This window comes from Zonotrichia leucophrys, chromosome 9 (genome assembly GCF_028769735.1).
Source record: "Zonotrichia leucophrys gambelii isolate GWCS_2022_RI chromosome 9, RI_Zleu_2.0, whole genome shotgun sequence".
NCBI lineage: Eukaryota > Metazoa > Chordata > Aves > Passeriformes > Passerellidae > Zonotrichia > Zonotrichia leucophrys.
In genome coordinates, this window is record NC_088179.1 from 6607837 (window position 1) to 6629127 (window position 21291).

General features: G+C 44.7%; 1 protein-coding gene across 1 annotated transcript in view; it reads left to right on the top strand.

The window, feature by feature from the left end:
- The window catches only part of INPP5D (inositol polyphosphate-5-phosphatase D), a 50116-nt gene that overhangs the window by 10046 nt on the left and 18779 nt on the right, over positions 1–21291 (top strand). The window contains exons 4-7 of the mRNA XM_064721390.1: positions 15094–15244; positions 17337–17508; positions 17926–18066; positions 20762–20849. Coding sequence (XP_064577460.1) covers positions 15094–15244; positions 17337–17508; positions 17926–18066; positions 20762–20849 — 552 coding nt within the window. The remainder of the gene's footprint in view (positions 1–15093; positions 15245–17336; positions 17509–17925; positions 18067–20761; positions 20850–21291) is intronic.

The window sequence follows — 21291 nt, forward strand, 5'->3', positions numbered from 1 at the left end:
AATCTCAACAGTGAGTGAGATGCTGAGATCAGCCCCTCATCCCCCAGCCAAAATCTGGTGGCATTTCTGCGCTTCCAAAGAGAAAGCCCCTGAGCTAACATACTGCAGTGAACTGCACCCTTCCCCTTCCTCCATGGTTACGTCTTTGTCTCTCTTAAGTATCATCTTTATTATCTCTTAGGCAACAAATGGGAGAAAATTCCATGAAAGAGGGAAAAAAAAGGAAAAATCCTAACCTGATGCATCATCTTTTTTTACATTAATAGGAGGAAAGGGTGTTGAACAAAGCCTATGCCTTGCATAGCACATGCTCCAAGGCCCTTCATTTTTTAATACCTTTTCATTGCTTTAATATTTTTAAAGTTACAGTCTGTTTTTCTTTCCTCTTCCTCTCTCTGGGCTGTCCTAACTGCCCAGCTCTTTGACAGAAGGCAGCAGTGTGTATGCATCTTCCTGCTTCATGGGGAAACATGGGAAATATTCATTTTGCAGTCATAGCACCAGATCATCATTCCTGTGTGCATGAGTGCTTCTTGCATTTGTGCTGAAATTCATTATTTAAAAAGATTACTTACACTTATACTTGTTACCTTTTGTAATGGGAGGGCCTTACCCTTTTTACTTGTGGTTTCCTAACTTCGGTGAAAATTATAGATGCCCTGGCAGCACTGTTTTACAGTGAGTGATCATATGGCTATTTTTCTTTTCTTTTTCTGGTAATTTTCTTCTAGTCTGACACGGGGCTTTGTGTAACAGGAAACAAATAGTGCTATGTGAGCAGTTAGAAAGCAGGCCAGCAGCTGTGACTCACAGTGCCAAGTGACACTAAGAGCAGATCACCAGTGTGCTCTGCAACTCCCAGGTGCTTGGGGAAGCCCTAAACACTGTATAGGGCTTTCTGCTGAAACCCTCCCTCCCCAGTGCACTTCTAGAAACACATATTTTGGGAGTTATCTTGATTTGTACACTGTATATGGGTTGATTAAATATGGCAGAACAAATGAGATTCTCCCTCTTGGGATGGGCAAGAAGCAGGATGAGAGGGGTGCCTGTCCCATCACTGTCAGCAGGGCTGTGCCTGCTCCTGAACAGGATCAGTTCTGCCTCTGTGTGTGAGTCCTGCAGGGTGGGGCTGGGGCAGAGGCCCCATCCGGTGTGCAAACCCGCTCTGGAGCTGGCTGCTGTCCTGCTAGCAGCATCTGATAAGAGCTGTGAGTTTAGTTCAGTTCCTGCATTCCTCTTGTCACTGTCACCAACGTCAGACACTGTCTGCCTGTGCCACGTGCAGTACCAAGTTCATTGTCTGCCCTTTGCACAGAGATGCAAAGTTTTTGTTGTTCTTTTAGTTGCTGCACTGTAATCTCAGTAAGCTCTGCTGCTCTGGCTCATGTGGCCACCAAAAGATTTTCTGTAATAGGATTTTGTGATTTGCTCTGGACTTTGATAATCTATCTGTATCTGATCAAAACCTTTCTACTGGGAAATTGCTCTGGAGATGGGTGATAAAGCAAAGTAAAATGCTTCAGGTGAGGTTCAGCCATCCACCTCTTACAGCTTCTGTCACAATTCTGGGAGGTGTTTGTACCTGTGCAACCTCATGGGCTGCAGTGAAGACAGGGCAGGCACAGCTCTGCCTAAAATGCCACTTGCAGGTTGCACAGAGGCTGTCTTAAGAAAAGATAATGAGAATGGAACAGAATTCACCTGAGTTATCTGTTACCTTGGGAAACTCACTGTGCTCTTGGGACTGTTGGAACTGCACGTCTGAGAGATCAATCAGAGCGATCACTTTTCTTGGATAGAAAGAAGGGACAAGTGAACAACCAGACAATACTCATAAGCAATGTATTGAAGCATGGTTAGGGCAGCACATTTCTGGTATGTCCAAAACCATAATTTAATTATATTAAGTTTCATTTTGTTGCCAAAAAAGGTAGATGTTAAAATTTGAATCTTTTTCAGCATAATCTAATGTTGATTTTAATCAGTTTGAAAAACACTTTACATGTAGGACTGAAAATATTTTACAATCAGGTCTTAGCAAAATCCATGTATTTCATGTTTCTGCAAACTATCTAAATCTATTTATACAAGGAAAATGTTTTTTCTATTCTTGCATCTGAGGTAGAAATGAACGTAATGCACTACACAGGTTTTGGAAAGCTGAAAGAAGCAGCATTTAATAAAAGAGCTAGGTATTTCCTGAAACATGCACATTCCTGCTACTGAATCTCCCAGTATACAGAATTCTTCATACAAACAAACCATATCCAGCTTTTGTCTAGTTTGAACCCTTCCAGAATGTTTCCAGTTTCCTGAAATATTAAAAAAAATAATTCAGAGAATATGGCTTAAATCAACTTAAAGTGATATTATTTTGTTTTTCAACATTCTGAAAATGTAACCAAGTATTTGGAAGCTAATGCATACCATGAAGTGAAATCCCTTTTCCTTTTATCTGGATGTGCTGTCAGACAAAATCTCCCTCTAATGAGTGAAATGCAAATAAATGTCATCAGTTTCTTTTGCTGTTTGCCCTCTAATAATTGTGTTATGTTGTAAAGCCTTCATCACATTTAAACATGAAAATTGCAAATAGTCAATCCTTGCTGAAGGTACAGAGCAGCTTCCAGGAGCTGCAAAATCATTCCAGACTCAGAAGATAAGGATTAGGGCTGCTATACAGTAAGCAGTTTAACAATTACTGTTTTAGAAGAGTAATTGTTTCACCTGTTATCCTTTGAAAAGGGTTTGACCCCCCAAAATCACACACCCAGCAGCTCTTTCCTACCCTGCTAGATCTTCCCCCCCAGTCTGTTACAAGAGCTCGGGTGTGCAAATGATCAAGTTATAAACATGTATAACCCTGAGATGAGCCCCTGGGATACACCCACCTCAGTGTCTCCCAGACTAGCAAAAGGAAAATTTTCCTGAAATTTTGCAACTCTTATGGCATATGAGAGAAAACAACTGAAAACTTATGCAATCAACATTATGAACAAGAAAATACACTCATTTTGCAGTAATTTGATGGATATTAGCTTCAATGTTGTCACATATCACAGTCACATATTGTTCAATCCATTTGATTGTCTAATCCTTTATAAATTTGGTTTTTGACACTGGCCAAATGCCAGACACCCACGAAAGCTGTTCACTCACCCTCTCCTGCTACAGTTGGGCAGAGTAGAGGGAAAAAAAAATTAACAAAGGGCTCATGAGTTGAGATAAAGACTGGGAGAAAACACTCTAAAGGCAAAACAGGTTCAAATTTAAAGGTGCAAGATAAATTTATTATTAACAGAGTCAGAGGAGGATAATGAGAGGTAAAAAAAGCCTTTTATTAGTGTTAAAAGTGTTTAAAAACCACTTTTTTCTCCTCCTCAGCCCCTCCCTTTTCCCACCAACAGCACAGGGAGACAGGGCGTGGGGGTTTTGGTCAGTTTGTCACCCAAGAACTTTTTCTGTTTGTTCAGGGAGAGGAGTTTTTTCTCTCTTATGCCCTTGGGTCCCTCCCAGGGGAGACAATTCTCCATGAACTTCTCCTGCGTGGCTCTAATCTCACGAGCAGTAGTCCTGCCAAAACTGTTGCAACGTGAGTCCCTCCCACGGACAAACATTCTTTCCTAAACTCCTCTGGTGTGGGTCACTTGTCCATGAGGTGCAGTCCTCAAAGGGTAGGCTGCTCTAGTTGGGAAGCATCTAGAAATATTTTATATTTCCAACGACTTCAGATGAAGCTTCATAACTCAATTTCAGGTATTCAGGAAGACAACACATTATTTCCCTCTCAGCTGTGTGGTAATGAAGTGGTGTGTTCTATTGCTTCTGTGCTTTGAGGGATGAGCCACAGAGAAAAGTAATCATTTACAGGCAAGTCTTGAGTTGTTTTCTCAAAGAAAGAGAAATTATTATTATTATATTGTTGGTGCTGTGTGAGGCTTTTTGTCCTGATCATTTAAAATAGGAATGAGTCTTGGAAAACACTGATATTAGATTTGTTTACAATGATTCTTATGACAAGTATCGCTGTCACTAAAAAATTGTTTCCACACTCCATACTGACAAGGAGATGCCCTTTCTTCTTTAGAGATCTACCTTGATTTGCGGATGGGATGGATCATTGCAGGCTGCATCCCTCTCCATGCAGACATGGAACTCATCCAGCACATCACAAGGGTCACACAGGATCCAGTTGGATCTCATCCAGTCAGTCTGCACTGCACCCGTGGGGAATACGGGGTGCAGTACAACCTACACGGGCTGCAGCATACTGCTGACATAAATGTCAAATATAAAGATACAATCACCTTTGAATATCAGCTGAAAGTATTGTCCTGGTTGCACTTGTTTTAGGTAAACAGGGTCTGATTCACCAATACTCTTCAAATTTACCTTTTAGTGATTGAAGTTGTTACAGCTTTTAAATTAAATTTAGCATCCTTGAGTTTTCAGATTGCTGCATAAATGCATGCAAGACTTGATTTCAAATGACAAACTAGTTTAGGGAAATGAAACAGACTTTAGCAAAGATAGCTCAGACTCAGTTGTTTCAGTCCCTCTGAAAGAATGAAGTCACAATGCAGCTTTTGGTTGTTCCCAGACCTTTGCCCAGCTGTCTGACTTCTTATATCTTCAGTTTGTACTTCTGTCAGAGTTTTCAGTCTTGGTTCTCCTCTGCAAGTCTAAACTGGTTGAGGTCTGTTCCATCCCAGGGTTCTGAAGTTGTCCCTCTGCAGTATTTTAAAAGTCAACATAGAGCACAGCTGGGTTTAGCAAACCCCATGGACAAAGGATGGTGAAGCTCCCTGTAGGCTGGGGTTGCTCTCTGTTAGCAGACTGATAAGTCTGAGTTAAAATTTCCAAGCAATTCTGCATGAAGCCTTTTTCTCCAAAACTTGATGGGGCTGTAGTGACCTGTGCTGTTTAAGAGCTTTAGTACCAAGTGTTCCTCATGATCAGACACAGCAGGAGCCACAGGCAGGCACTGGTTGCTCACAGAGGCCCTGGGTAGCCTTGTCATTGTGTATGTGCATGCAAACCCAGAAATCCTGAGTCCAATTTCAGGGGCCAAAGTGTAACAGAAAATGTGCAACATCCACTATTTTAATTCCAGAAGTGCGGTTTAGGGGAGAACATAAAAGGAAAGGGTTTGAAGGGTGTTTTCTTTCTGGTTCTAGTTTTGTGGTTAGCTTTGCTAAATGATGGTGCTCCTTCAGGCTGGGTTCTGTATCTGTTCAGTCAGCATCTGTGGCTCAAGGCTTTTAACTGATTAAGAGTTTGCAGTAACTGAATGCAATAAGGGATAGCCCCTTGAAAGAAAGGACAAGTGGTCATCCTTAGTGTCTCAAACACAACTCAAACACAGTTGCTGTAGCTAAAGCCTGAGAAATTCTGCAGGCTAAAGACAGGAAATTGTAACTAAGGCTTCTACCCTTACTGTGCATTGCTTAGGGGTTTGAATTACGCAACCCCATAAAATTATGCAGTACAATGTGGTGCATGCAGCTGCTTCCCATGTACCTTCTGCCTGCATTGCTTTGCTTCAGCAGTTTATCTTCAATAAGTATTACCTTTTTAATCTTACATTTTTCCTTTCCCACTGGATAGTTTATGTAATTTATGCATATTTAGTGCTTGGTGACGCTTGAAACTGGGATTCATTCAGCCAAGAGGACAACAGGGAAAGCAGAGAGCTGATTATAGATCCTCCACTGTCTGCTGCACAGGTTGGAGAAGATTCCCAGGAGCTCAGTACAAGACTGCTGTGGGCTGAGGGGTCCTGCCCAGCTGTGTAAACACAGCCATTGTGAGCACGTCTTCACCTGTTTCAGGGAAAAGTTCTTTCTCCTAGGACTCTGAACACCACACACAGTTGCCTGGGTACACATTTATTGCCTTCTACAAAGGGAAAAGCTGAAGGGAGCTTGGGAACTTCCACGAGAAACAAGTAACCTGCAATAGTTCTCCAGTCCAGGTAATGTCAGCTGAGAGCACTGACAGAATCACAATGATGACCTCCACTAAGTGCCTTCAGAAACAATGACTGTGCTACATTTGTTGCCTTGGCTGCCTTGATAGCTCTTGGGAACCCATGTTTTCCAGCTTATCTTGGTAAGCACTAGAGCTAGATACTTTATGAAGAAATTAAAATGGAAAATTTCATTTGACTTCAAGTGTTGAAGCTCTTTGGTGGAAAACCAAAAAGCACAAGGCTTGTGATAAAATCACAAAAGTTCTTAGAAGTAGCATACTCCAAAACTTTTACTTAAATTCCACCTACACACTACAGAAGTGCTAAAAAAAATGTATCAGATCCTCATGGATCTGCAGTCCTTGCTCATTCATCATCAACTCATCTGACTTGCACCCTGTAGCTAATTTTAATACCAGTCCTTCAAGTTCCATCATGGAACTGCACTGTTTGCTTTTTGTTGATGTAAATCTTATTTATTATAACACAGAGAAATGCTGAAAGGGTTGTTTGCTCAGCAGGGTTCTCTTGGTGCTACAAGCTGAATCATTGTATGCTGTATTGGCAAAATCTTTTTGAAAACCAGAGTTTGAATAGTTTATTTAGTGTGAAGAATGTGAAGAACTATCTCAAGTACATGGTCTTGGTGCTTTCTAGAATTGTTTGGTGTTCTTCCTGGCTTCTATCTAACTATATTAGTTGGCTATTTGGGAATTAGCTTATTTTTATATGAACCATGGAGTGGTGGAGCAGAGTGGAATGGGGTCTTTAAGTAGGATCTGAGTACATTGGTTTTATGATTTATGTCTTTATCATGTGTGGAGAATTCCAGTTCAAAGGACTTCCAGAAATCCTTTACTTTCCAGATTCTAAACCTCTAATACGTTTTTCTTTAGGATGTAGAATTTTAGCAAGGAACTTGAGATAAAAATCTGGCAGGCAATTATACTCTACTGAGAACTCCTTTCAATATTCCTTTCCTCCATCAGACTCTCCTAATTTATAAATCTCCCAGTTCTGCCTTGGGAGCTCTGCCTACCTGTGAACATGACTAGTCTTCAGGCTGCCAGAACGAAGCCTGGATGGGATCACAGAGAGGAGAACTCTTGCACAGCCAGAAGAGATCAACAGTGGCAGATATGAGAGTCAGGATCTTTTTCAGGATTAACTGCAACTGGGCTCACATTCCACACACACAGAGCATGTTAAGCATTTGAAACAAAGAATGCATTGTGCTTCTCAAGTCCTTTCCATGACACTGCACATAGGAAAAAAGTGAGATGGCCTTTCCCAAAATTGGAAACCTTTAGCATTCCCATTTTTAAAATTTTTTTATAAGAATGGAATTGTGATGCAGAGTGAGTAATTAATACATAGAGTATTTTAAGTCAGTATCATGCTTAAAGAAATGGAGCTTGTGGTAGTATGTACTGGCATCCTTCAGTTGCACTGGGGGAACAGAGGATTTTGTATAGGATTTTTATTAATTTTATAGGATGGAAAATACAGTAATTTTCTTTTTTTTCCTTTTTTAACTCAGATTTTTTTTATGTCTGATTTTCAGCCAGGATCACAAACTAGAAATAATATGTCCTTAGTTGTTGTTAAATTGTAATTCCTTGTTTCCTTCCATGAATTAGCTCTTTCAGAAATTCTGAATCCCTCTTTCCCAGAACTCTATGAATTCCATGAATTCCATTTCACCCAAAGTCTTAAAAGGTCACTGTGGCAGAAGTGACATGTATTAACAAACTTGAATATCAGGACCAAACCAAATGTGGAATGAGACAAAAAGCCTCCATCATCTCTCACCTTGGAGGAGACAACAACTGCCTTCCATTCCCTCCAACCTTACTCAAGATGTATGACTTATAACTGCACTTACACTGTGCTATTCTCCACAAAATTTGTATGATCTTTTTCCAAGTGTGGAAGTGCTGCTCTGGCCACCCACCAGCATCCTCTGCCCAAGTTCCCTAGATTCCTCTGCTTACCTCTTCTCTCATGCTTGGTTCCCTGGCAGAGAGAGGCCCTCTTGCTGATCTTTATCCAGCAGCAGAACTCCCTTGCCAACCCACAAGTTTTCACCTCTTATAGAAGTTCATTTCTTTATTGACCCTCCAGGTCACAGGAGCCCTCTTTTCCTCAGGCACACACTTGCTTCTCTCCCTCTGTGCTCCTAGGTAGCTCCATTTCTTCCAAGCCCCAGGTGTTGCATTCAAATTACAGTATATTTCTGGGTGGCTTATATTTTGGAAAGTAGCTGTTTCTCCCAGCTGTGATTCCTGTCTACAATCCCATTTTTGTGAAATGCTCCTGAATCTTCTTAGCAGAAGATTCGATTTAAAAATAAGGCAGGTTTGCTAACAAAATGAAAGTGAAACACCGCCCAACTTGCTAAAAAACACTTTAAAAACAATTTGCCATGAATTCCTTAGCTCTTAGGTTCACTTCTTTAGTGAAATGCAAAAAGACTGTCTACATGAGAGCCAAATATCAACTTTAAAATGCCACCCAGACTTCCTAGCTAACAGACAGTTTTGAAGACAACATTTTTCCAAACCTCAAAACATAATATTTTTTTTCAAATCTTAAAGAAGAGAAGAGTTCTTGCCAGCCTTTCTTACCACAGTAGAATTGACCTGATTCACTGCTTCCATTTAAGCTGGTGGGTATTTGCAAGAATTTTGTAACTTTGAAAACTTATTGTCTGTTACTGAAATGCCAGTATATGTGTTTAAATACCTGATTTAAGGTACTCTAGTTAGAAAAATTTGGCTTCAAGCAATATAACCAGATGATCAATTTCCTAGTTCCTCCTTGTGCCTTGGCGCCGGAAAGGAAAACACTTCCTCTTCCTTCTGAGGGCCCCAGACTTCCTGTGCCATCTATTTATACAATTGTTGTAATGAACCCCAAGTTAACCAGTTCCTCTCCTAGTTTAGCATAGGCTTTACATCTTTTTACTTCATGTATTTATAATCCGCTTGCAACTTCTCTTCAAGTCATGTTCACAGCTGCTCTTCACTAAACCTGTGTTTGGAGTGTCTTTGGCAAGGAGTTCTCCTGGCCAGATGGCAATAGTTGAATACACCAGCTACAAAGGAATACCAGATTATCTGGTCAACAGCCATGCAAAAACCTTTTGAAAAGTTCAGATGGTTGCATTTGGAAAGGGGGTCACAAGATTTAACCAAAGGCTAGTGATTAAAGGCATTAGTTGTACCTGTCCTTATGAAATGAACAGCCTAGAAGCCAGTTCAGCATGAAAACAAGAGCAAATTGTAGCTAGTTGTGCTCAGCCATTGTACTGTGAGCATACAGAGGACTGAAGGAAATTGAAAAGTGGAAAGACATGCAGAATCAGGGGCAGGTTCTGGGGAACAGGAGACGCCAAGACATCTCATGGGAAAGAAGGTTCACAGCTGAAAGGGCTGGAGTTAGAAGTGGAAGGTCTGAAAGTTGTGGTTTGGGATGCAGGGGAAATGGCAGGGATGGTGGTGAGAAGCATGGTCATGTTCAGCCTTACCCATCCTTGCAAGGGTTCTGGATCTGGATAAAGGAAGCTGGGAGATTTGCAGAGGGCTTCCTCTAGTCACAGAGTTTGGAGAGGCAGGAGGCCTTGCAGGTGTCTGAGCCGTGTTGCCCTGGTTTTGGGCTGAGGCAGGATCAGACACTTGCTAGCTGGCTGTGAGGAGTGCCTGGGTGCATGGCACTTCTGTCCCTTGGGGCCTTGCAGCACCTCTGGTTGCCATCTTCTTTAGAAGAGAACTTAAAGCTTGTAAGACTGCTGCTGTGGCATCTCCAGGCTGTCCCTTTGCCAGGCCGTACAAGTCCCTCTCTTCTGAGCTTTCTGTGTGAAACCCATTTTCCAACTCTTCAGTCTTTCTTGGAAATTTTCCTTGGAACTTTCTATGGTACTTATAAGTTCCATGTGAATTGGTGCCCCAAGCTGGCCACAGCAATCCAGCTAAAGCTTTATGGTACTAAGTACAGCAGAAGAATTTCTTCTTGCATGTTGTACGACACTCTCATTAATAGATCTTGGAGAGACTTCTGCTTTGGATGTAGCTTCCCACTATAAAATTGCTGCTCAGTCTCTGATTCACTGTTCTCCAGATTCCTGTGTACAGCTCTGCTGTTTTGTGGGCTGTTCTCTAAATTGCATACATTCACTAGGTGTTTTCTTTCCATATGTTGTGGCTGCCATCAGCACAAAGCTGAGGTATCAGCGGGGATGATGGAAGAATCCCCACGGAAGGAGAGCCTGCCTTCCACACCTCTCTGGTGTCCCATGAGCCCTGTGAGCACGTTTCTGGGGATGTGGTGTGTTGCCATGGAGATGACACTTGCCATCTCCGTTTATAATGACTTGAAACAATTCACTGTGCAATTAAAACAAGATCTATCCTGTGATAACCCTGAGGAAACAGTTACTTAATAAATGCAGGCAGGGGGGCGGGAAGTGGATTTCATTGTTGGCTCTGCTGGGGTGGCTCCAGCTTGCTCTGTGCTGCCCCATCCTGCTTTGGTTTGTTCACAGTGCCCTGTTCTGCCTCTGCTTCCTGTCTCAAAATCCAGAACAAGCTTGTGTAAAGTTTAGGCTGCATTTTGCCTCGCTCCTGTCATCCAGTGCAGTTGTTTGGAGGATGTTAATTAACAGTTTACCATCAATCCAGTTTTTGGTAATGTGCTCCACAACCATCTACAACCTGACCCAATACCCGTTCTTCATTATCCACCACCACTTTTTCTTCCCCACCTATAAACCTTTGCCACAAGTTCAAGTGGGAAGAAAGCAGATGTCCTAGCAGATGTCCCAGATTTGGGCTGCTTTCCTCGCTTGCTGGCAGAGACCAGCCCTCAGGGGGGTCATCCAGCAACCTGTGCACTCACAGCAACATTACTGAACCAGACTTTGAACTGGTTCAACTCATGTTGCTCAGGCATCATTCCTGCAGTCCCAGGCAGTGCTGGCTGGAGTTACACCACAGCCTCAGTCATGGTCCTCTTGCTCTGTGACTGGGAGCAAAATAATGAGCTGTTGGATTTGGAGGGGCTCAGGCAGCACAGGCAGTGTCTGAGTACCTTGCACTTGTGTGCCAAACAACATCAGAGCCAACTCTTGTTTGTCATATAGGCTTTGTTCTCATCCCCTCCCCAAGAGGAGAAGCCAATGCAACAAAATCTTGCTTTTACTGTTTTCTGTCCCATTTCAAACAATGTACAGTGTTTGCTGTGCCTCTGTGCAGAGGGAGACAGCACAAAGCAGGGTGCCCTGCTCTCTTGTGGGGAGTGGGGATGTTTGGGGGGGTGTTTGAACTGGGAGGAGCTTGTTTCATAGTGCAGGCAAAAGGCAGAGAGGGCAGCTGGGCACAGCTGTGTGTTGAAGGGGTGCAGCCCTTCCCGTACACTTCCTCTGTTGAGGTCCTTGCAAATAATAACAATTATAACACAAAAGTAAATGAATGAGAATAATCAAATGATTTTCCTTTCAGACTTTCATGATAGCTGAGGTGATGTGTAGCAAGGTGGTGCCACTGCCTTTTGTGGTGTGGGGAAGGACCCTCAAGCACCCCCACCATTAATGTGTGCTGAGCAGGTTTGAGGCTGCCCATCCTTCCCTCCGTGCTGGGCCGTGGCTGGTTGGAGCTCCTGACCCTGCCGGTTCCCCATTTTCATATTTCAACTTTCACCTATCTCTGTGCAGCTGCTCAGGCCACATGTTCAGTTCTTTGCTGAATTCTGTCTTAAAATATGAAATGCTGTCCTTTATTTTACTGTGTGCCATGCCATGAGGAGTTGGTCCTTTTCCTCCTGACTGGATTTGGAGAAGGTGGGTTGTCAGAGGAGCTGGCACTGCTGGAATGGAGGCTGCTTCTCTTTGGGAATGAGCATCTGGATTCAGATGCATGCAAAGCCCAGATTCTTGACATGGCCACAAATTCCACTTACCCTTGAGGGTGGGGAAGGGGGGCTTCATCAAGAAAGGTGGCTGGGTGCAGTGGGCACAGTTACCAGAGTAGAAGGGGTGTGTGACAGCAGGGCCTCTCTGCTCATGTGTGCATCCAGCCAGGCTGCACGAGAGCTAGGGCTGACCATGCCGGGGAATTTGAGCTGGAACACGGGCTTTGGGCTGTGCAGTGAGTTAGAGGAAGGAGGCCTGTTGCAAAATGCTCCTTCTGCTTACTACAGACACCAGGACAGTTTTAGAGACTGAACTATCCTTGGCAGCAAAAAGTGCTAATTCAGCCTTTTCTACCACTTCTATCAAGACTCTGTTAGGCCTTAAAAGCGCTGCTCATGGCTGTCTGTCTTCCTGCAGGCACCCTGGGAGAGCAGGAGCCTGAGGGGCAGAACAAGGCTGAGAAGACACTGTTTGGGCACTGAGGGTGGCAGGGATGCTGTGCAGTAACAGGACATGGGCCTTCAGGCACAGTCAGGGGAGATCAGGGGAAGCAGGAAGGTGGGGAAGTAGCAAAGGAAAGTGAAGGAGGGGTTTGGAAAGAGGAGGAGTGGAGTAGGCTGCAGTGATTCCAGAGGTGAGAGAGCACTGACAGCAAAGCTTTTCTCCTACAGGGATGCACGTGGCAAACCCTGACTCTGTTTTTCTTTGTTGTGTTTTAAGGCCTCTGTGTGTGCTCTGATGGGGCTGATGCCTTTTCCCAGGTGCCCTTTGGAGTAGCTTAGGGCAAAGCAAGGCACCCCTAGCTTTGTTCCTCATGAGCTCAAGCCCATCTGTGGGGGCTGCAGGTGGGCAGAAGGCAGCCCAGGCAGGGTAATCCAGAGGGTGAAGTGTGGGTAACACTGCCATGGGCTGGCTGCCACCCTGCCACCAGAGCTGCTAACAGTGCCCTCTGGGCTGCTGGGGGGTGCTGGACAATGAATAATCACAAAAATGAGGATTTCAGAGAAGAAGGTACTGCTTGGAAGATGAACAGAAAAGCGTGGAAGTCTGGTTGAACTATTCCAGGTCAGTTCCAGTGCAGTACTGTGACTTCAGGATCCTTTCATACTACGGATTAGAGCTGTTTTTTCTTGGTGGTTTTCCCTGATTCCCAACCTTCACACTTGGCACCAAGAAGCAGAAGAGTCTGGGAGGACCAAACACTATTTGCATTAATTGGTGTAAATGAGCAGTCTTTCTGAATGTGCAGAGTCTGTGCTGCTCTAGAAGAGCAAGATTTGGCCTATGCTGGGTAGGATCGTAAGACGTTTTAACCAATGATTTGTTTCAACATCTCTGGCCTCACAAAAATATAATCTAGTGTTTGCCCAAGCATTGCCTTCATGCTGAACATGATATTTTCCAGTGTATAAGAATAATAAATCTTGTTAAATGCAGAAGCAGTTATGTGAAAGACAGAAAAGGAGGTTTACAGGCAGAGCTCTCAAAAACATCACCCATGTCTGTTGTGAAAATGTGCCTTGCTGAGCCTCTAAAGACATTCAGGAGTAGCTAAAAATGAAAGGTATTTTTAATGGCAGGCCTGAGGGCACTGATGACTTCAAATGCAGTTCACTATTGAAAGCACTGTCCCAATTTCTGGCCTGAGATTTTATTCTTTAGGAAAATTTAAAAAGAAATCTTGTTGGTGCTAGAACTCACTGAAGACATTTTCCTGTGTTCTGCTGTGGTTTTTGCCCACATCTTGCCTGTTTAATTTCTTGGATTTTCTACGTTTGCCTTTCAAACAAAAAAGTTCACAGAGAATAAGAAACTGAGCAAAGATGAATGGCAAGTAAATAAGCTTTTTCAAACATGTATTGAAATTTTGTATGTGTTGCTTTTTACCAGCAGTCATTGCAGTCCCAAAATAAATTTGAGTACCCTGCCTGTTAGTCAGAGGCAGAATGTCTGTGTAACACGTTATGTCAAATTGGAGTCACAGCTTTAATTCCTTACTAATTAACCACGTTTCCTATGCAAAATCTAGTTTTATGCATGCAAAACAGTGCCAGCCAAGCCTGCCATTGGGGTGATCAGGTCTTCCTTCAGATTGCCCAGTTGTGAGCAGTTCCCAGTGTTGATCTTTTAAGTCAAGAACAACAGCCCTGTGGGGATGGAAAAAAACTGCTTTCTACCATTCTGCCCCCACTTCTTGATCTTTTATGGCAGATTTAGACAGGGTTTGGTTTCTGTGGGAAAACCTTTTGTCCAGAAGGAGCACCCTGCCAGGATGAGGATGCCCCAAAGAGAGGGATCAGAGCTCTGGCTGTGTGTTGCTGTAGCCTTGGGATTGGATAGCACTTCAGGGCAGTTTGGAAGGTGATGCAGGGTCCTTTCCCTTGGTCAGAAGGTTTGTACTGAGCCATGAGAGACTGTGTCTGTCTTGGTAGGGTCTGTGGTTGAAGAAGGGGGCAGAGCTGCAGGGATAGCAGCTGTTCCTGCTGACAGAGTCACTATGCCAGTGTGGATATAATTATGCTGAAACTTTGGCTCTGAACACCTCTAAAACCTTATTCCTCTGTCTGGCCTCCGTGGATAACCATTTGCTGAGATTAATGGCCAGGGTGTGCTTGAGACAGGCTTGGTCACAGAATTCAGCTGGCACACACAGTGTCATGCCATGTGTGTTTGCAGTCCTTGCCACTCTCTAAAGCTCCATCCCAGCATTTCTGTGTGGGTGGCACCTTGTTTCATTTGAACCCAGTTCTGAGCCTTTGAATCCTGGAAGGGATTCTAATGTCTGGATTTAGCCATGTTTACCTTGCGATTTCACAAAAAAATCTTCCTGGATACCAGAAAATACAACACAGTCTAGGGGCTTTGAGCTCAGTAAAGGAGAGAATACAAAGATTAATCCAGGAGAATTATTTGGTTTTAAAATCTTCCTTTGCTGTGGACCCAATCACCCTGAACCCAGCGAGAGAGCTCTTCTATTTGGCTTCAGTGAGTCTTTGAGGTTGGTGTCTGTGCTGACTCTGGCTGGAATGTGTTATGTGTTTGTTCTGCATAGAGCCTGTGGTCAGATGGGCAGCAAGACCAGGGCAAGTTCTCTTCTGGGCAGCAGCAGTGGCTTTTTCCTCTCTCTATGGCTTTGTTTTTCCTTCTGCAAGGGGCAGTGTTTGTGTGGTAGGAAATCCCGTGCCATGACTGCCTCTGTGTTTTGTTTCAGGCATCAGAAGGTGTTCCTGTGAAGTATTTTCAGAACCTGGAGGAACTGATAGAGTATTACAAGAAGGAGAACATGGGCCTGGTATGGCACCTCAAATATCCAGTGCCACGGGAAGAGGAGGAGGCTGCTGATGAACTGGAGGAGGACACTGGTAAGAAACCCATGATGTGACTTGGTGATGCAGACCCTTGACTCATACCTCTTGACTGGAGATAAGCAGTGCAGGCAGGAGATTAGAACATTATTGTTGTGCCATAAAATAGAGCATACATAGAGAGGCCTGAGCTGGCAAGGCCCTGTGGCAGTGAACCCTCATGTCTCCTGTGGTACAGCACCTGGAGCATCGGTTTAGCTCACCTGAGGGAATACACTGAGACCCTCTGTGGAAGTCTACTGCATCTGGTGTGGGGGTGGTTAATCTGATGTCCTTATCTGGACCCCAAGTGTTTATGTCCAGCCATCTCCCAAACCTCTGCACCCTTTCCTTGTCCTGCATCTTTAGGGCCTCTCTCAAAACAGAGATGCTCCCCTGGGGCTTGAAGCACATTTCTCTGCTGTGCCATGCTCCTGCAGCTGCTGAGGGGCCTCTGAAACCACTCAGCTGCTCTGCTCTAGGGGACATTTTTGACAGTCCAAAGCAGAAGGCAGGGCTCTGGCAGTGGCAGACAGTCTAACTCCATGTACAGAGGCAGGTGTATGATGAAGAGGTGTGATTGGCATCATCCCAACTATTTTATATCAAATACCACTGTGTGTTTCTGACACTCACTGGTTGCAGATAATTCCTTGGATTTTTCCTGGATCACCCCTTGGATATGTCATAGTTCTCCTACAGGAAGGTCATGTCCACAGAGCCATCCTTCCTGTCCTGTGTGATGTCTGTCTGGAAATGATAAGCACTGCAATCAAACTTGTCTGAAGGACACAATCCCTGGGACAGGCAGACAGGCCCTGTGAACTAGGGCAGACTGATGTGTCTGTGCAACCCAGAGGCTGTGTAACCCTTTGATGGAATCCACTGTATATCTAACAGGAGCTGGAAGATTTTGGTTTGGCAATTTTCTGGAAAAAATAGAACAAAATTTTGCAAAGCTGCTCAGGAAAGATATTCCTGGCTTTTGGCCAGTTGTACTGAGTCTCCAGCTCCCAGGGCCCGGGAGGGAACTACAGCAAAAATAATACAGAGAGAGGCAAGCAGCAGGGAATGAAGTTCTATCCAAGACTAAGAGCCTTTAGATGAAAAGAGATTAGCACTGGGTCTGGGCTGCTCACGTACAGAATTTAGTTTTGTTAAGGCACTTTGTGCCATTATGGTGGAGCCATGTCAGGCCTACAGATGTCTGATCATCTTAGATGTGAAACTGCAGAGGTAGAAGATGAGCACCCAGCAGATTAACCACCCATGGCTCAGTGCTGTGGTGGCTCTGAATCACAGCAGCAGCCCAGAAGCAGTGGGTCAGTCCTGGGGGTCTTTTTGTAATGCAAATTCCACCATTAGGAAATAACCAAACAAAACCTCACAACTCAACCAGCTACAATACAACATGTGTAACAAACTGTTGGAGCAATTGGTATGAAAAGAAAGGTTACCATGGTTGGGATCAGTGGAGATGAACCTACTCTTCTCCCAGGAGAGGGAGATATAATGACCAGCAGGAAAATTCTTTTTCCTTCCAACTCAATGTCCACAAGACAAGGCTGAATATTCAGCCCCTGTGCACTGGGTCATGGGATCTATTTCCTCCATCTCTGCTTACTTTTGCCATTAACTTCTTTCCATTAGCAGTTTCTGGTACTCCTTCCATCATGTCCCTCCATCCATTCTGCCTCAGTAGCAGATCCCCATGATAATGGGAGTGACATGGGTGAGCCATGCTCTCTAAGCATATATTCAACTTAACAAACTAACCTTCACAGCTGCTGTGCAGACGGGAGAGTCAGAACTGGCTGGGGTTCACTGCAGGCAGGGACAGAGGCAGAGGCATGTGCTGCCTGCACTGAGGTTCAAGCCTGACACTTCATCCCGCTGCTCTCACACCCCTGCCATCCCTGGAAACACAGCTGGGCCAGTGCTGAGCCCTGAGCTTCCCAGCTCTGACACCCTCCGCAGACCTGTCAGAAGAGATGGCTTCTGCAAAGACTGCCCCTGCAGGGTGGGCTCAGCTCTGCCCTGCCTGGGGTGAGGGACAAGAAATCTAATTTCTGTGCTTGAATGACCATGCCTCTCCTTTCCTTCTTGCCAGACCTGGTACCCACACCTCCTGTCCTGCCCCCACGCAACATCCTCATGGCACTGCCGAGCAGTGAGACAAAGGAGGCCTCTTCTCTCCCCGAAAACACACGGGTGGCAGACGTGAATAAACTGTCCCTTTCTGAGACACTACTCCAGCGACTGCAGTACCAGGACACAAGCAGGTAAGGAAGGGCGAGTGACAGGGCTGCTGAACCAGCCTTCAGCCCAGGGCTGTGCTTGCTGGGCTTCTGTCTTTGGAATAGCTGAGGATCTGTTTGATTCAACAAAATTACCTCATTTATACTATAATAAAGATAGTATATCAAATAAAGAACAGAATCAGATCAACAGTGCATTGACTGCTGTCAATGCAGTCCAGCTGTTGTTTAGGAAAAATACATTTCTGAATTATTAAAATCACCCATACACTTTCTCCACTGAGGTATAGGTTTCTAATATAAAGAATGTGTAATATCTGAGATAAATTGGTTTATTAGCCATGTGGCTAAACAGTTGGAATTTGAGAAAAATAAGAAAGCTGTTTGATATTTGGGAGTAGAGAGAAGAGCTGGCTTTTGACCTGTCTGTTTACTTCACAGTGTCTCTGACGAGCATCTGAAACTCATCCAGGATTACCTGCGAGTTCACATCATCAGTGACTTTGAGATGGTGCAGACTGGCTCAAGCAATCTTCCTCAGCTGAAGAAATTACTTACAGCTCTTTGCAAAGGACTCTTCAGGTAACTAGAAGCTGGTTTTCAGAGTGTAATGCAATAACACTGTAGTCTAACAAAGGTTCCGCATGCAAGCATTCAGAACCCTCATTTCTGGCATAGGAAATTGCCTTGCCCTCAAAACCAGTATATTTAGATGTTGTGACCTGTGATTGTGGTCCAAAGATATGAAATCTACATAGAAGAGACAGCTCTGACAATCAAGTTTTCTTCTAGGTGGTTTCAGACAGCAGAGTATTGAATTTTATACTTTGTTTAGAAAGATACGAAACAAAAAATGCACTAACCGATTAACTGCATAATTTGGTAATGCATAAATGACACCCACAGGATTGTCAAGCACAAGCCATTTATGGAAACAAGCACAAATTAGTGTATAAGTAGATTTTAAACACTGATTTTCCTTCCCACTAGTGCACTGTGAACTTGGAGTGATTCCACTGATGTTGGTGAAGGCCAGCTGAAATGAAAAAATGAAAAAGCCTAGACTCTTGACTCTACAAATTTTACTTTTCCTGTTTTTAGACCTTCCATGTCACAAATAGAAAAACTCTGACAGGGTGCTAGAACATTGCAGACCTCCTTCCTTCTCTGGTGGAAGGATGTTATTTCCCCCTTGCTGATTGTAAGCAAAGAGACCAGCCCAATCTTGTGCAGAGCTTTTGGAGCACTCAGTAGCAGAGGGCTCTTATCTCCACACTTCTCTCCCTGGCTTGCTATACCCTTCTCTCTGGTGTATGCAGAGGTGAGGCTGGTTGTGCTGCTGGCCTGATCCTGTTCTCCTAGAAGCCAGCTGCCCACCGACAAGCCCCTGTGAGGACTGAGGACAGATTGTTCCAAGAGCTGCCCTTCTGCCCCCTGCCTGAGCGTTTTGCTTCTCTACACGCAAGGGAGGGGAGACCCAGGTGGCCAGATAAGAATAAACCTGAACAGTGGACGTTCAAATCAAATGAAATCACAAGTGAGAGTCTTGTGTTACTAAAATACCTCTGGTGCTGCTGTTGTAATCATGTTTGGTTTCTCCCATTTCCAACTTCTTATTCTACTTAAGTTTATCTGGGTTTCACAACTCTATTCCTCATAAATGCATGTGGGGAAATGAAAGAAAGGAGATGCAGTAAGGCTATAATTCCCTCAACTGCCAGGACATCTTTAACATTTCCAGATTTTGTGTAGTATTTCTGGTGACTTTCCATTGCATGTGGACACACAGGTTTCTGACACTTCAATGAAGATCACTAAAGGTATTTATACTGTCAAGAGAAGAAAACAAAAGAAGTTTAAAATGTAATTAAAACCATCCTGTGGTTTTAGTGGGCTTGAATGCCCACAGGAGCTGTTCCTCCTCCTCCTCACACAGAGCCTACATGTTGCACTGTGAAGAGAGGGCAGTTTTGCCATGGGAAATAACTCCTGAGTTTCTTCAAACAGGTGTTGCTGTGTTTTCATGAGATGGCCTGCACATCGCAGTAAATATCCTTTCACTCTTCTTTGTCCCAGTGTTCCTGCAACTGCTTGCAGCCTCCTGGGGTCTGACTCCATGGCTGAAGAAATCAATGGGACTCTTGGGTTTGGGGCCAGAACTGTTTGCAGTGACACTGGCCCCAGGTGATCCAGAGCTGAATAGTGGCATTGGAAGAATAAAATTAGCAGAACCAGATTCCTACATGTGCCTTGTACTCCTGTGTGTCCCACAGCAAGTCTTTTAGACTGAAATGTCAAACATGAATGTTTAATTTAGGCAATTAGTCATCCTTGGTTCAGCATCTAGAGAAATATCTTCAGGCAGGCATGCTTTTGCTTTGGAGCACTTTCCCTAACAAAGATGGAATAAGATCCAGTCCATTCAGACTTAGGAAATTGAGGGAAATCATTAATATCCACAGTTGACTATACATAGTGTAAGCATCCTAGTCCTGCTGACCACCATCACCTTCCTTTTGACCTGTGCTCCCTGGCTGCTCTTGTTGGAGTAAGTCTTGTCATTATCGGCATGCAGCTTCTGTGCCAAATTCACACAGCAGAGTTTCAACAAATGAGCATCCTGTGGAATCTCGTTGGGAAGCACTGGAGGAATGTCATTGTTACCTGTAAATGATTCTGCTCAGGAGATCAAGGGCTGCCTCTTCCACCCCCTTGCTGGGCCTGGCCTCTCTTTGTCATGTGAGATGAAATATCTGTGAATTAGTTTCCTCTTCATATGGAGTCCACAGCACTGTCCTCAGCAGCTGCACAGGCCCTGTAAGAACTGAGCTGCTCCCACAGCTGCAGCATTCAGAGGCACCAGACTGTGCTGGGCTCTGAGGCATTTGAGTGCACTTGGATCTATGAGCTGGCATTGTTGGGTTGATGCTGCTTGTACACCAGCTCTTCAGGTTTTGCCCAGTTTTCTTCTGGGGAGATTTAGGAAGTTAGAACCTTCAAAGCAAAACCCAAGGAGCAGCCAGAATGGCCATGTTCCAGCTTTGCAAGGCAAAGTCAGCTGTGTGGCTCACACTGCCCTCTTGACCATGTCACCAAGCACTGGGATTTGCTCCCGTCACGCATCCCACAGCTCAGGGGGCACATAGCGAGGGCAGGTCCCAGTGGGCATGTGCCCAGTGTGAATGTGTGCCTGTCATCTTGTCTGTGTGACTTTGAGTGTGAACAGAGCCAGGGAGCCGGCCACAGCCTCAGACCTGTGCTGTGTCTGTGTTCCCAGTGAGGCCTCGAGGACTCTCCCATCTCTGGAGTCCATCCAGAAGGTGTTTGAGCAGCAGCTGCATCCTGGTGCCCACCAGCGCTCCCAGGTAAGGGGGCTGGGAGGTGGGAAGAGCAGGACAGGTGTGTGGGTGGCTGTCAGGGGGGCAGGATGGCTCTGGTGTGCAGCCATGGCCAGTGGGGTACAGCTGGGCACACGCCACTTCTATTCTCTTTAGCCTCATTCTGCTGCAGTGCAGAGGGCACCCAGTGAGTTCTGTCTCACAGTGTCACTTATTCCATAGCCCTCTCCACCTGCTCCCCCTTCCTGTCCTAGAGGAAAGTGCCACCAACTGCCTGAGGACTCCTACTTCCCTGTCCTCCCTCAGAATGTGGGCTGGCACTGAACACTTCTTTTTCCATAAAGCTCACTCCAGGATGTTCCACTGCCACATCCTTCCTTTTCCCAAGCCCACGTAAGTCCCCATGAGTTTCCTCTCCCTGACAGAAACCCAAAAGTCCAGGACTTCTGTAAGCTGAGCCCCAGGCCTG